At 49.2% G+C, this 15,485-nt stretch overlaps 1 protein-coding gene across 3 annotated transcripts in view; it reads right to left on the bottom strand.

Moving 5' to 3' along the window:
• Positions 1-265: 265 nt before the first annotated feature.
• FARS2 (phenylalanyl-tRNA synthetase 2, mitochondrial) overlaps positions 266-15,485 on the bottom strand; it is a 558,189-nt gene continuing 542,969 nt past the window's right edge. Inside the window, exons 7-9 of one of the 3 annotated variants that reach the window (XR_016018686.1) lie at positions 7,763-8,121; positions 1,604-1,650; positions 266-984 (exon numbers count right to left, since the gene is read on the bottom strand). Coding sequence is in view for 2 of the 3 variants with exons in the window: in XM_088791395.1 (XP_088647521.1) it covers positions 1,634-1,650; positions 7,973-8,121 (166 nt within the window). In the remaining variant the exon portion in view is untranslated. Of the gene's footprint in view, positions 1,651-7,762; positions 8,122-15,485 lie in introns of all 3 variants that reach the window. The other 2 variants (XM_088791395.1, XM_088791394.1) reach the window with 2 other exon arrangements.

Here is a 15,485-nt window from a genome sequence, read left to right on the forward strand (position 1 = left end):
TCTCTTACTCATGGTCCCACTCATCTCAGCCCCTGCCTGTTACAGTGAGTTTCCCCTGAATTACCACCCAACAAATCCTCAGCCTTCCCACCTGGTTGCTCAGCTGTCCATTCTTATGGTTGCAAGCAGGAGAAGAAGCTGAAAACCATGAGTCCTGATGGTGCTTTGTAAAGGGTGACAAATGTTTCTTGGGTTTCCATAGGTGAACCATAGGACGGTAAAGAAAATAAGCTCATTTTTCTAACATTAATTAATTCACACAAGGTCACATTTTACATCATTTTAATTAACTTTCATTGAATTCATGTTCAAAATGGGGAAAAAAAAAGATTCATTAAACCAAGTCATGAGGACTGTGGGTATAACAGCATGGGGTGTTTAAACAGGATAGAAAATTGGACATCTTTTTCTTCTGCTTTGATGTATGGTGGGGTTCCGTGAATTCCTAACTTTTCTCAAACATATCCTCTTTGCAGTTAGTTAACAGGAAGAAATAGACTTAAAAGCATTAACTGCTTCAGGAAGGCTTTCCCGGGATTCCACCCGTGTGTGCCCTTCCTCGGCCACTGGTTAGGTCCCCTTCCTGTTAGCACTCTGTAAACCTCAGTCTCACAACCGCTACATTATCTTGACATTGTTTACTTTGTTAATTTCCCCCATAATATTCTGAGCTTCTTGAGGGCAAAACCTGGTGTTATTATTTCTTTATCTTCTAGCAGGATACCTGGCAAACAGTAGGTGATCAGTATAAGTTTACTGAATAAATGAAAGCCAAGAAGATTTTTCCTAGGTTTCATTTTAATTTAACAAAGGACAAATATTGTCCATATTGCACTGTGTCAATGAATATTTAAAGGGAAAGTCTTTTGTAGCAGTATCACAGGCTTGCTGTGTGTGGCAGGGTGGCTGGTGGGACACAGCTGATGGTTGGTCCATTCTCTGAAACGTGGATTTGGGACGAGTGCCGGTCCTTGTGTTTCATACCTAGGAATATAGGGACAGTCATAAAGCATGCATGATGGCTCATCTGTGCCCATCTCGGGGACTCCCAGAAGGACTTTGGTTCCATGTTTGGCTGTTCAGACTGTCTCCAAATTAAGCAAAAGCATTTTTCTTAGCTGAGTGGACACTGATTCTCCAGAGACCTGCCCTACTAATTCATAAGCCCCCCACCACTCATTTTCCATTTTTCAAAAAGACCCATCAAAGGAAATTTCATCTCATGAGTTCTCGTTGAACATGTTGATGGGCCCAGTAATACAACAAGTCCAACTGGAGGACTATGAATCTGGCTTGGCTGCCCCATGTGCGTCCATGCCCATCACCCACCAGCCACTTTACTCACTGTCCTCCTCGTTCCAACCCCCCTCAGGAATGTCCTAGCCCATCTCCACTTGCCAAACCAGCATTAAATACACTAGAGGAAAAAGTCACCATCTTCTTAATTTTTCAAGAGGAGACTTGTGAATGGGAAAGTCTGAGGCTGAATTTCCCCATGCATAGATTGACCTCCCTGTTGAAATTTGTAAGTACTTGTGTGACTTACTTCTAAGAAAACCCAATATTCAGATTTCTAAATATAGACACAAACACTTATTCATACCACAAAAGAGTTCTTCCATTTTCAAAGGAATTATCCTCTTCGAACACCTACAAATCAATAGGACAGATAACCAAATTGAAAAATGAACAAAATGTTTGAACAAGCATTTCCTTCGAAAGTTTGTCTAAATAGCCCATAACATAGAAAACTTGCTCAGTTTTGTTAGTCATGAGGCAAATGCAAATCAAAACAATAATCTAATACCAAGAGACACCATCAGCATGGCTAAAATAAAACGAAAAAGCAAACAGAAAACAGTAAGTGTTGCCAAGGTTGTGGAGCAAGTAGGACTCCCATATTTAGCTGGTGAGAGGGGGAATCGGTGCAACCACTATAGAAATCTGTTTGACAGTATTTATAAAACTGAATATACACACAGCCTCAGACTCAAAGATTCCACTCTTAGATATATATATCCAACAAAACACACATGTATGTCCACCAATACACGTGTACTAGAATGTGCACATCAGCACTATTTGTTGTAGAATAAATCTGGTTATTATACAAATGCCAATTGAAGGTAGAATGGTACCAATAAATTGTGATACATTCACACAATGAAATCTACAGCAATGAGAATGAATCCATAACTACACACAACAACATGGGTGAGATTCACAAATACAATATTAAACAAAAGAGATAGACACAAATGAGGATAAACTATATAAATCCCTTTAAATAAAGTAAAACCTGGCAAAATTAAACTATGCTCTTACATGTCAGGACAGTGGTTATCCCAAGGGGGTAAGTGACTGGAGGGGAACAGGGAGAGGAACTTCTAGAGTTTTGATAATGTTCTATTTCTTGATCTGGGTACTGGTTACATAGGTGTGTTCAGTTTGTGACATGTGCATTTTTCAGTAGCGTATGATACTTCAATAAAAATGATTTTTTTTAAAAAGAGCATGATTCAGTTTACAAAATTTCCATGCCACATGCAACTTTCAAGTGACATATTTGCTGTCCAGAGTGAAATGCACCACCTATGTTCAATTGGGTTGAGTATTTTTCCCTCCCACCCTATCTTCACTAGTTTACTAATCATGTACAGATAGGGGATTGCGTTAGGATTCAGCGTGCAGCGTCTGTGTGTATGGCACCGGGTCATGTGTTTTTGGCATTATTCTCTAATTGCCCCACTCCCAGGCACTCCAGTTGAGACTAGAGGACGGATCACTTTCCAGTCTCCTTCCTCTCCACACCACATCTTCCTCAATGCCCAGCTGATTAGAGCATCCTTCAGAGGACACAGGGCTGGGCTGGAGAGACTCCTTATTCCTCGAATTCAGTCATTGACAAGCTCTGAGGCAGGGTGCCTGTCCTTAATGAAGGGGCATTTAGCATGTGCCTGGAATCACCTCAGCTCACCCACACACTCTCCCTAAAGCATGCCCATGTTACAGAGGAACATCACCTGAAGGGCCACGTCCCTGGGAAGTGATGAGCTGGCCCCAGACCCAGCCTGCCTCCATCACCACACGGTACTGCCTGGTGTTTCCTAGAGAAGCCTCGCTCTTCGATTCTAGTTTCCCTGAGCATTACCTTCTTTCTGCAAGTAACGACCTGTGCTGACCGCCACCGGTCACCGGGAGATTCTGACGGCCCTTCCTCCATCCCAGGGCCTGGGAAAAACCTATCAGGACTCACCAGCTAGAGGCTGTGGCTGTCCCCAGATTCCAGGGGGTCCAGGACAGTGTCACCAGACTCTGGACCTGCCTGTTCCTTCTCTGCAGGAGAGGAGGCCCCAGAGCTTTGCTGGCTTCCTGATCCAGCAAATGACATGCCTGATCAGTACCTGGGATGCTTTGCTCCGGGCGCAGGCCCTGCGGATGCTGTCAGGGCTGCCCTGTTTACAGACAACGGCTGCCCCCCCCCCCCCGCCCCGTATTCCCCCAGGCAGCCTGACTGCCTGTTTCGCATCACAGAACTTTCCGTCTATAATGATCACACCAGCTCACCGCTACACACACAGAGCTGTTCTGTAATATGCTGGGAAGGCACAGTGCTACCTAGTGATGTGATTATAGTTCCGCTTTGGGAAATGAGCTGCTGTTCTAAACTCAGCCCAGCAGCATTTCTTCAACCCCAAGGTGGAATTTCCCCAGGCCTGCTGCCCTCTCTCCCGTGCTCCAATGGAAATCAGTATAGGCAGGCTCACAGACTCTAAACTGGCACATCTTGGGTGAGAGTGTGCACACCCATGATCTGTGTCTAGGGTCCCCAGCCTTTGGCCAGCCTCCAGTGACCACTTTCTGTACTTCATGCCTCCCTCACCCTTGGGAGAAAAACTATTGCGTGATCTCAGCAACAGTCACAGAGTCTCAGTTTGGCCAGAACCTTAGAGGCCATCTGGTGTTAATTTTACCAATGAGGAAACAAGGTCAGAGAAGTTAAGTGACTTTCTCAAGGCCACACAGCTGCGCAGGTGGAAGAGGTATGAAGAGAATCCAGGCCTCTTGATTTGAAGATCATCCCCACCCCTCCACACACACACATTTAAGGCTGGCTTCTTTGAAATTAAAGGACTCTGCTAAGCCCTGAATGGTTTTAGGTTGCAGTTTCAAGAGTGTCCGCAGTTGATCTCTTCCCACTGGGGAGGCTTGAGAGATTTCCCAAGGGATCCACCAAGGACAAGGACATTAAGGGACAGTATGCACAGTGCTCAGGTTGCTCTCAGAAAAGCAGGCTGAAGGTCAGCCTGTGTTTGGGCAGCAGTAGGAAACAGGTGAGGGGAACACCTTTATAGTAATAGCCTGGTGAGCTGCACCGAAGTCGGTGGCTGGCTGCCCTCAGGTATCAGGGTGCCCAAGGTTCTTGTAGGAAGGGGCCGCCTGCGCCTGCTGGCTTCCTGTGGCGACAGTGACCCTGGGCAGTGATGGCCCATCATTCTTCTGCTCTGTTCAATGCATCACTTGAAACTGGAACTCCATCGCCCCGCCTGGAGGCTTGGCACGTAGACAAGTGAGGCCATCAGGTCAGTGAACAGCCACATGCGCCTCTGTGGCCAGGGTAGGGTCACACACTGGCTGGATGGCCAACCCCAAGCTGATATCTGCTTCAGTTCCTTCCTTCCTGTCTTCCTGTCGTTTTTTAGAGTTTCTTTACTATAAAGAGTCTCTTCGGGGCAGAACACAGGTTCTCCCCCCCCCCCCCCGCCCCCGTACAATGTCAGGCTGGGTCTGAAGGAAGTAGTACCTTCGCGTCTGGGGCTTTCACATGAGGCTGCAGGAGGGAAGGGGACTGCAGGGGAAGCCAGGAGGTTGTGTTCTCCGGTGCAGCAGGCCTCAGTTGCTCTCTTAGCCACCTGCTCGCATCTCCCTTCAGGGTGCTCACCTACCTGCCCCTACCTGCCCGGGGGGGGCCTCTATTAACATCCTGTCCCCAAGTCAGGGCCCTGCCTTGGGCCTCAGCTTTTCCTCCTCTCTCTCCTGCCCCATCCAGACTTTCCAGGTCTCTGTCCTACTTTCTCAAGGACCTGCCTATGAGGTAACTGGCTGGGGAACTGGGCCAATATATAAGGCTGATAATGGTCGCTGGTGATTTTCATAGTTTGCTAATTCTCAGATAACCCCCAAAGCATACACCAGTGTGCCAAGTTCTGGCCCGGCTCCCTGCCTCTCTGGGCCCGTTTCCACTTCTGAAGCTCCAGGTCTTTTCAAACAAGAGCCACCAGGCCTCCCATGAGTTTACTGCTATTACTTTTTTAAAAAAATGTTCTTGCCTTAATACACCTGTATTCTGAATTCAGACAGAACTGAGCCTGGCATTGCTCCGTCCTTACCACCTGTGCTCTAATCCTCAGTGTGCCCATCTGTACGAGTATTGTGGGGTCAATAACGACATCAGTCTCACAGGTTGTTTGAGGGATTGAGTGAGATGACATATAGGAAGTGCTCAGCCCTGCTTGGCCCTGTGTTACCCCTGAGTCACCTCAAGAAGTGTAACAAACATTCACATCTCGTCATCACCCTGTGAAGCAGGGAGGGCATGTGCTAGCATCAAAATGAAATACACATAAATGGAAGGCTGAGAAGTGACTTGTCAAGAGTCAGAGGGGGGATAGGCCATACCAAAACAGGAACTGTGGAGGCCTCCCAGAGCCACCTCCTCCACGTCCCTGTTGTGAATGTATTGTCTTTCAATCTTCTTGGTGGGTTTGGAAAATGCAGAGCGAGGCGTTCTCATCACTCACATAGTCCCGACTGCTTGCAAGAACCCAGAAAAAAACCTGTGTGTCTGACATTTCTCAGAGTTTGCTCTAATAATTTAGTTATAGGTGAGAAAGTTAGGGCCCAGAGAGGTTAAGGGCTATACCTGGAGTCACACAGCCTCTTCTCGCCACCTTCCGTTTGTGTGCCCTGAGTCTGTTCTTATGACTCAGGGTTTGATGTAGTCTAGACTGTGCCTGGCTTGCTCACTCACACATCCTGAGGACGGGGCTCAGGGCCTTGCCGTCCAGGACCCTCTGGGAGCAAGAAGCCCCTCCCGAGCTTTGCCTGACCCAGACTCCTCCTGGTCATGCTTTGACCCTATTGTACACACTGCTCTGGTTGTCACGTGGCTATTCCTCTGCTCGGGCGAAACAGGCCTGTTGGTCAACTCCACCCGATAGGCCTGGGGTAAGGAAGAGGCCCCAGAGAGGGCCATGAGCAGAGCAGGTGGGACCAGGGACTCAGCTCATCTGGGGTGGCACACAGACCAGCAAGGGATCATCCAAACCACAGGGAGGGTGAACCCAAGAAGTCGTTGTGCAGTGAGCAAAGCCCGGCCTTCCCCTGTGGTCCCGATAGGGCCAGAACCACAGCCACTCCCCTCACCTGCCACTGTCAGCTGTGCTGACTTCATCCCCCACCTGTGGCACCAGGGTTGGAAGGGCAGGACAGAGTGTTTGTTCTAAGCTTCCAGTTGAATAGATGTCACAGAGCACAGCTCCTGAAGGAGCAGCTTCAGGCAGGGAATGGAGGTCATGTCACAGGTATTTGAAGTTCACCTTCATTCAACCCAGTCTGGAGTGCTCACTCTCGTGTCTGGGCCCCAGAGGGGAGGGAGGCCAGCAGGCAGCAAACTATGACAGGGTTTTCCTCAGGAGAAACTTCAAGGCTGGTCAAGAAGGGGTGGTGGGCCTTGCTTTTGACAATGCTGAGGGGATTTAGGGTCCACCTCCAGTTTTGAGGAAACAAACGCAAATATTTTCAGCCTTCAAGTGAAGAATGGTACGTGTCTCAATTCAGAGGAATTCCCACAGTAAACTTGGGAATCCAGTTATCAACTTCAAACTGAGGCTCAGAAAACTCTGCTGTATCAATTCCAGTTCCAGCGCCTCCAACCATAACAGGCACCCCACCCCCGCCACAGGACTGTGCCTGATGCCCCCAAAGGAGGACACCCTCATGAATCATAGCTGTTATTATTCCCACAGGGCCCCTGATGTCCCAGTGAACCTCCAAGGTAGGGAAGTCGAGGAACAGTGACTGTGGCCACAAAGCCAGTGAGAGGCCACATTGGGGCCCAGAGCCTCACTGCTACCCTTGAAGGACAGGGTTCTAACCGGCCCCAATGAGATGACAGCCCAGGCCCCGTCTGTGTGTCCCCAATTGCCCTGTCACTCAGCTCGCTATCAACGCTTGGGGACAGCAGGCAAGATGGGCACTGGCCATGGTCCCTCCTGGCGAGTCCTTGATGCTCAGACACTTTCTATCACCTGAGAGTCACTTCAGCACCGAGTGCCTGCAGCCCCAAGCCCACTGTTTTCAGCCCCTGCAGCAGCTATGCTGTGCTCATTTCAGGTTTTTAATTTTTCTCCTTTTTTTTTTTTTTACTTTTTTTGTTCCCTCTGAGAGGCAAATGTTCTAAAGAAGATGTGATAATACTGGAATGAGGCATTAATTTCAATAGTCACTTAAAAGCAATTGCCTGGAAAACATCTCATTTTCCCATTAAACTCTGCAGAACTGAAACCTCAGGTGATTCTCCTCCCTTCCTCCCCCTACTCCCTCCTCTGTGGTGCCCCAACCCCCTTCCCCTTCTCCAACAGCTCATTATAACCTGCACATTATTTTCATTCCTGCCCCAAAATTACACCCTGGGTTGATAAATGACTCCGTCTGGCTAATAAATAGCCTCTAGACAGCAAATGCCCAACAGGCAACTTACTCTGTGGAAATCACACCGGAATGGCTTTTCCAGCAGACGGGTGTCTTCTTGAGAGCACAGAACAGGTGGTTAATCGCGTTAGTTTCTCAAACACTCCATTCTGGGTGCTGGGGACCCACAGGCACACCGGACGGGCAGGCTGCCCTCTGAGGTCTTCCCTTCATAACAAGAGGAGCTGGTGGGAAGACAAAGGCACCAAAGAGAACATACCTTCCAAGGTCCTTCTCAGGGCTCCGGTGGGTCGGAGCTTGACAGACATGGTTGATATGAAACCTGTGCATCTGTCGCTCCAGTTGAGAGAAGTCCTCGCTGGCTCCCTTCCTCTCCTGCCGAAGGCCCAGGGCCTGCAAAGCCAGAGGCTAGAGAAAGGCATTATCAGTATTCCCGCCATCTCCCTCGCATTCCCCAAGCCCCTGGCCCCCACCCCTCACTTGTCTTCCAGCCACAGGCTCTCCTGCAGGGCTTCACTGTCAGCTGTCACCTGGTCTTCTTCAACAAATATTCACCATATGCTCCCCCAGGGCTGTTTGCTCATTCACAGGCATTCCAATTATTATTATTGAAAATAACAGGTGACTGTAAGAGAGCCCTTTCGTATGTGACAGACATCCACAGGCTCAATTCCATCTACTCCTTTCTGTGACCATATGTGTGCAGGTAGCACCACTCCCAGTTTGCAGAGGAAGAGCTGGGGCCAGAAAACTTCCATCATATCCCCTAAGGTCGTTCAGCCGAGCTCTGAGGACACAGCTCCTCCTGGTTCTAGGGCCTGAGCGCTTGATCTTAAGGCTGTCCTGTCCATCTAGACTGCAGACTCAAGGAAATTCATCTCGAGGGAGGAAGCTTGAGCCCTGGCGTGGCGGTGAGGAACTCTCTGGGACAGCGGACCTTTGTATGGTCCCACAGCTGCCGCCACCTACGGCTACTTCACCCTAAATATGAGAGACCAGGAACCTATAGCCACTACAGAAAACAGTATGGAGGGTCCTCAAGAAAGTTATAATAGAACTACCAAATCATCCAGCAACCCCACTTCTGGGTATCTCCAAAGGAAACGAAATCAGTCTCTCAAAGAGATTTCTGCACTCCCAAGTTCACTGCAGAGTTATTCACAGTAGTCAAGACATGGAAACAACATAAATGTCCATTGATGGACGAATGGATAAAGAAATGTGGTGTATACATACAATGAAACAATTCAGCCTTCAAAAGGAAGGAAATTTTGCCCTTTACAACAATATAAATGAACCTGGAGGACATTATACTAAGTGAAGTAAGCCAGACACAGGAACACAAATACTGCATGATACTTTTAGATATACGGAATCTAAAAGAATCAAAGTCATAGAAACAGAGCAGAATGGAGGCTGTAAAGGTTGGGAGAGTGGGGGAAATGGGAAGCTCGTCAGGAGTACAAAGCTCAGTTATGCAAGATGAATGAGTTCTGGGGGTGTAATGGTGACTACAGTTAACAGTACTGTATCGTATACTTGAAATTTGCTAAAAGGGTAGATCTTAAGTGTTTTCACCACAAGAAAAAGAAGAAAGAAAGAAAGGAAGGAAGGAAAGAAGGCATAATAATTAAGTGAGATGATGGATTTGTTAATTAGTTTGTGGTGATGATTTCACAATGTATATGTATATGAAAACACCAAGTTGTATATCTTGAATATATACAAATTTTATTTGTCAATTATATCTCAAAAAAGCTGGAAAAGAGAGAGAGGGAGGGAGTCAGAAAGAGAGACAATGAGCAGGAACCACCAGCTTTGCATACATTCTTTATGGGTGTCAGAACAAACTTATTCCCACTTTGAGGATGAGAAGCTGAGGCTCAGAGAGGTTGAATCAAATGACAAGGTCACACAGCTTTAAGGTCACTTCCTTGCCACTAGATGATGCATAGGTGTTAATGCGGTTATTCCCTTCCACCCTGTTCTTTGAGGCTTCCTGAAATGCTCTTTTTGGGCTTCAGTGCAGTCAAGCTCCTGGGTCAGGTTTTATACAAGTGTGAACTCAGACACATGAATGCTGTGACACAGTCTATCCCAGCACTGGGGTGTGACATAGTGAGAGAAACCACCATAGTGGTTCACTTGGTCACATCTGCAGAAGGCCACATGAGAAGGTGGACACTGCCCAGGGCGGGGCCACTGCACACAGACTGTGGCTCAACTCAGCCAGCCTGGTTTCTTAAGCCACATACACATAGAAAGGCAGCCTTTCACTCCAGGACCAGCGCTGCTGCTCAGACCGGCCCACACATCTGCTCATGTGTCTGGGGTCAGGCAGATCCTCCTGGCCCATGTCTAATCTTTCCTACAGAGCAGAAATTCAAAGCACACTTAAGAAAAACCCACGAAGGCTGTCAGCTGTCTTTTTCCTCCCTCAAGTTCCTGAGGTTAACTTCTGGCAGGGTGTTTGGAGGACTGGCTTTTACAGTGAGGTAATGTGTCTGGCAAGAAGTGATGGCTTCCTCCCTTCCTGCTCCTGGTCCACTAATGCCAGCCTCGCTAGCGGAGTAGCAAGAAAGAGCGATTGAGTTCTGTGATCTAAGGGATCCTAGGCACCCTGTGACAGCCAGAGAAACACACTTTTTGGAGAACCAGTTTTATGCTTTCCATGGCCTCCTGTTGCCAGCGCTGTATGCTCTTGAAGAAGATAACACAGCAACATCCTGTGGCCAGCCCAGGGCCGGGCAATGGGCATCCGGGTAACTGGTGTAGGAAAGCAAACAAAGGCTGGGGAAGCGGAGACACCTGGCTCCATCGCTGTGCTCTGCACAACCCTGAGGAAAGTTACTCAGCCTCTCTAAGCCTCAGTTACTTCACCTGCACAATGGGGCAAAGTGTCAACTTTTCAAGGCTAGTGTGACAATTAAATGAGAATCATAATAGGAGCCTGAAAATGTATCATAATTGTGGCAGCTCTGCTACTACCAATGACTGACATTTGCTGAGCACTGAGTGTAGACTGAGCTCTGTGTTGGGCATTTCGTATTACTTGTTCCATTTAGTCATCCTAAAAATGGAATTAGGTCAGTATTATCACTGGCCCCATTTTACAGATGAGAAAACTGCGGCTCAAAAAAGACAATTAGGTTGCCCAGAACCACTGCACAAGGGTATGCAGAGTAGGCAATGAGAAGAGGAAGCATGGGCTAACCACTCTTCTCTCCTGTCCTTCCCACCCACTCGCTCAGTTGGTGGTTGTTATTCTAACTGAATGAATGTGCCTGTTGTTTCAAAGTCCTCTGGCCATTCTCATGTCTATAGCACATTTCATCTGTACATAAACCATGAAATAGGAGAAGCATCATTTTTCCTTTTCAAAATGAGAGAAGAGAGGCATTGGAAGGTTAAGGCATACACAGCTAGCAAGTGGCAGAGTGGAAGAAAGCCAGCACTTGGGAGTACCTTCTCTATGCCTGGTGCTGTGCTCACTTCAAGCTCTTGCTGTCACATAATCTGCCTGGTAGTTTCAGTCAATGTTGGGATTTCATCGACTTCTCATAACTGCCCTGTAAAGATCTAATTACATATTACAGTATCTTATTTTACAGACAAGAAAACTGAGGCCCATAACATTTCATTAGACTCTGAAGCCTGTTCACAAAGAAGGAGAGAATCCCTCTCTACTTTTAAGCAATGTGTGACGACTCTGGTTCCCGCCTGGAGACAAGGAGGAGGTGAGCTCTGCCAGGGTGCACGACCTCTCCCCTCAAACCCCAATCTCACAGGTCCACAGGGGCATTGATTTGGAAAGAGCTATCCGTTCAGGACTTTTGTGGGCAGCCGTAGGCTCTAAATGTGTGTTCTTCACTCACCTTTCTCCAGATCCCCTCCAGTGCCCCAGTAATGCCTGCAGGGGGAGGGAGCAAATGCCACCAGGGGCAGGAAACACTGCAGACTGTGCATCCCATCTCCGGTGGGAAGGGGTTTCCTGCACTCTAGGTCTGGTAGAAGCAATCTTCCTTGTACAGAAATGCACAGAGCTACTGAGAAGAGGGGTGTTGAGTGGTGTCTACAAGGCTCCCGAGGAACAAACAGAACGGCAGGGGAAGGCCGAGGCTGCCATGGTGAGCTGCCCTCTCTGGCCCTGGGCGGCCCCAGGCTGGACCTGGTCATCACCTCCCATATTAGACCCCATCTTTTTGCACACTTCCAATATCAGTAAAATAATTTTGGCCATGCACTCAATATTTGAATGTTTATTGATTTATAAATTCTATAAATGTGCTACTGAGCTAATGAAAGCCTCATAAAGCAGACATGAATGATGACATTTTAAGGGGAGAACTTGAACTAGAATTTCTGATGTTTTCTTCCTGCACACCCAAAAGATCCCTGTGGGCCCTTCTGGGTGGGAGGCCACTGCTTTTGGACCTTGATGGAGAGCCTGCGGGGTCCTGTGGGACGTCCTAGGCTACAAGAGGCCTGGAGTGAGGCTTTTGGGAGCACAGAATTTGGGCTCAGACAGAAATAGATTCTGAGCCCAGCTCTGCCTCTGAGGAGACCTGTGGCCTAAGGGGTGACTGCCCTTCTCAGAGCTTCTGTTTCCCCACGGAGGGAGACCACCCTAAAATAAGGGAGACCACCCTTCCATGCAGAGCTGATGAGACAATGACCACATGGCATAGCATGTGTGTGCGTGGCACACAGTAGGTGTTAACGGGCTCTCTGTCCCTACCAGCACTGGGAGGTATGTAAGTGGCCTGGGTATCCAAAGGTCAGTCCTGAGGATGAAGTCTAAGTGGAGAGGCCTGACGTCCCAGGAGAAAAGTCCCCAAGGCCCCTGGGGCTCTGGGGCAGAACTCCCACCGGGAAGCATGCTAACATCACTTCAGGCAGAATTCCACAAAAAGAAACACACACACAGAATTTTTGTTTAATCCTGCATTTGGCATCTTCCCAGTTTTACTCACAAGTGCTTGTAGGTCCCTTTGGCAACTTAGAAAGCAGAGTAGAGCCAGAAAAATAATTCTAGAGCCCTGGAAATCTATTTTTGGCGTGGAATAGCCTCCTAGGCGTGAGAGCTGTGCTCTCTCTGAGTCCAGGCAGCTCCCCCCCCCCCCCCCCCCCCCCGCCCCATGCCATTTAGCATGGCCCATACCACTCTCATGAGGCCACCAAAGAGCTGGGACACCGCCTTGGCCACAAGCCGCAGGCCTGAGTGGGAAATGCATGCGCGCTGCCTCCCAGGAGGCAGCGGGTCTCCTCCCGAATGAGCAGCAGGCTCTTTCCACGAAGTTATCAGAGCCCTCAATCAGCTGGATCACAGGGCACACAAAGCCACTGCTGACCGCTGGGCTCTGAGGCGCTCCTACCGCCGGGGACAGAGCGCTTCAGGGAACAGCAGCCCAGAGCCAAGCAACCACAGGACTGTCTGCCCTAGAAGAAGTGCTTTCAAACCGCCACCAAATTAAACTCGCATTTCAGAAGGGGAGGGTACAATACAGGGAGAATTGGCCACAGGCGGAAAGGACTCCACTGCTTCTTCTCATAGCGGCTGCTCTCACTCCCCGGGAACCCAAAGCAGTGTTCTCTCAAATATCCCGCCCCACGTCTGAGCTTTATGTGCAAGTATTATGTTCTACTGTGGCTGCAGCAGCCGTGGAACAAGCCCAGCTGGGCTTCAAGGATGGGGCGGAGGAGAGGGGGCGGGGCTCCGGTGGAGGGCGGGGCTGCAGAGGGGAGGGGGCAGGGCTGCTGAGACTAAGGGGCGGGGCTGGGACAGATTCCTCCTCATTACCCACGCTCCCTACTAGTTACCTTCAGTGCCTTTGCCCGCCTTCTTTGCCTTCCTCCTCAAAGTGGAGTGTTCCTGGTACCCCCCCACAGTCCTTACTGAGCACTTAGCACAAAATTGCAAAATCTTTAACTTTCCCTGGGCCCAGCCTGCTGGTCCCATCTCCAGTCACTGTAAGGACAGGATGAATTCATTTGCAAAGGACAAGCACAAACCTCTGGTGGAAAACAAATGCAATGTACCACAGTAAATGGGAGTAGCTTTAAAAAAAAAAAGGCACACAATCCATTGGGGACCCCGTTGCCATAGGAACTGGCATTACAGCTTGCTTCTGATAATTAATGGAGGGTTTTGCTATTACAGTATTCTTGAAACTTCGCTTTCCCCTGTGCTGCACTGCAGAATGCAGCATCCTCTCCCCATTCATAAATATTTCATTACCACCGGCTGCTGCGTTTCATCGGCACGGATAATGCTCAGCCTAATCCACTCCCTGCCAAATTCCTGTTATCCTATCAGAGCACACCTTTCATTTATCCATCTTCCTTCTGCAGTTGCCATTTCCCTGGTTTGAAGCTCTTTGCATTCCCAAACCTAGATGGGAGGCTTTCACTGTGGCTTTGTTTTCAGATCCTGACATGTATTTGCTGTCCCTTGTCCGCTTTTCTAAAGGTCAGGCTGCCCCCCCTCCCCCAGAGGCCAGGGTCCAGCTCAGGGCCCGCTGCCCCATTGTATTCCCTTTGATGGAGTTCTGGGAGGACACTGGTTCTGCAATGCGCTGGCCGGGCTTCGGTTCCCTTGTTGGTAAATGGAATACTTACTGCCTGCTCTGCAGGGTTGGAGAGAGGGTGAAATGAGACACAATCCTGTACAGCACCCAGCCCTGCTGGCCCCATGGGTGAGCTCAGATGCTGCTGGCGCCCGTGGTGACCAGTGCTGGTTTGTTCTCAGATTTCCGGTGTTTAATCTAGATGAAATAACATCCACATTTGTGTTTTTTTTGTTTTTGTTTTTTTTAACTTTAAAAGAAGAGCTTGTTCCTCCTGGCTGTCCTGGCTAAGGAACTGCTTCTGGACAGCATGTTTGAACTCTGGCAAAGATGGTTCCAGGGCGGGCCCGTCACAGAACACTGGAGGGAGGCAGCCCTCCCCCAACCCTGTGGACCACTGCTGTCTAAAGGCGACAGGGAGGGGTCAGCAGCTGGAGGGAGCAGCAGGATCCAGTCTAGTTTAGGTGCAGAAACTAGCCTAAGGCTCACCTCTTGCATTTCCTATGCGTGTTTTAAAGCTCAGTTAGTGAACGTTTGTTCAGGGCTCTATGAGCCTTGTTCTAAGAATAGCCACCACTGGTGTGGGTGAAACTACTCCTCCTGTTCAGGCAGCAGTGTCGGGAGAGGATGCTGGAGGCTCTGATGCCCAGGGTCTACTGGATACTGAGCACTGTCCTGGGGGTGACGGGAAATTCCCCACAGGCTTGCATCTTGTTTCCCTCCTGCCTCCTGCAGGAATATAAGCACGGCCCTGTCCCTCATCACCAGCCCATCCTGCACAGCCTTGGGGGAAGGGGGGACCTTGATAAGAGCTTGTGCATCCTCTAGGACGACGCCTCCACACCCAGCCTGCTCTGGGTCAGGGTGGCATCCCCTTTGCAAGCCCTCCCCAGACTACAGATCCTGTGAAGCCACTTGTTGCAGGCAGTCCTGAACACCTGTCCCCCCATGACCTGCTTTCCTCCCTGCCTCCTTCACAGGGCACAGGGACTAGGCAGATGCACATGGCAGCCCAGGGTCCAGAGCCAGGGAGGTGGGGCCAAGGCCAGGAAGACCTAGCAGTGTTAAAACTGGGGCAATCAAATCCTGACATGAAGTCCCAGGAAAGAGCTCAGAGAAGAAGACAGAAGACAGGCCAAGAGGGTTAGAAATAGTAGGACTTCTGCATGAAACAGGGAACTGGAAACAGAGAGCCAGGTGGGACCC

This window comes from Rhinolophus sinicus, chromosome 14, assembly GCF_057876585.1.
Source record: "Rhinolophus sinicus isolate RSI-liver-muscle chromosome 14, RSI-T2T, whole genome shotgun sequence".
NCBI classification, from domain to species: domain Eukaryota; kingdom Metazoa; phylum Chordata; class Mammalia; order Chiroptera; family Rhinolophidae; genus Rhinolophus; species Rhinolophus sinicus.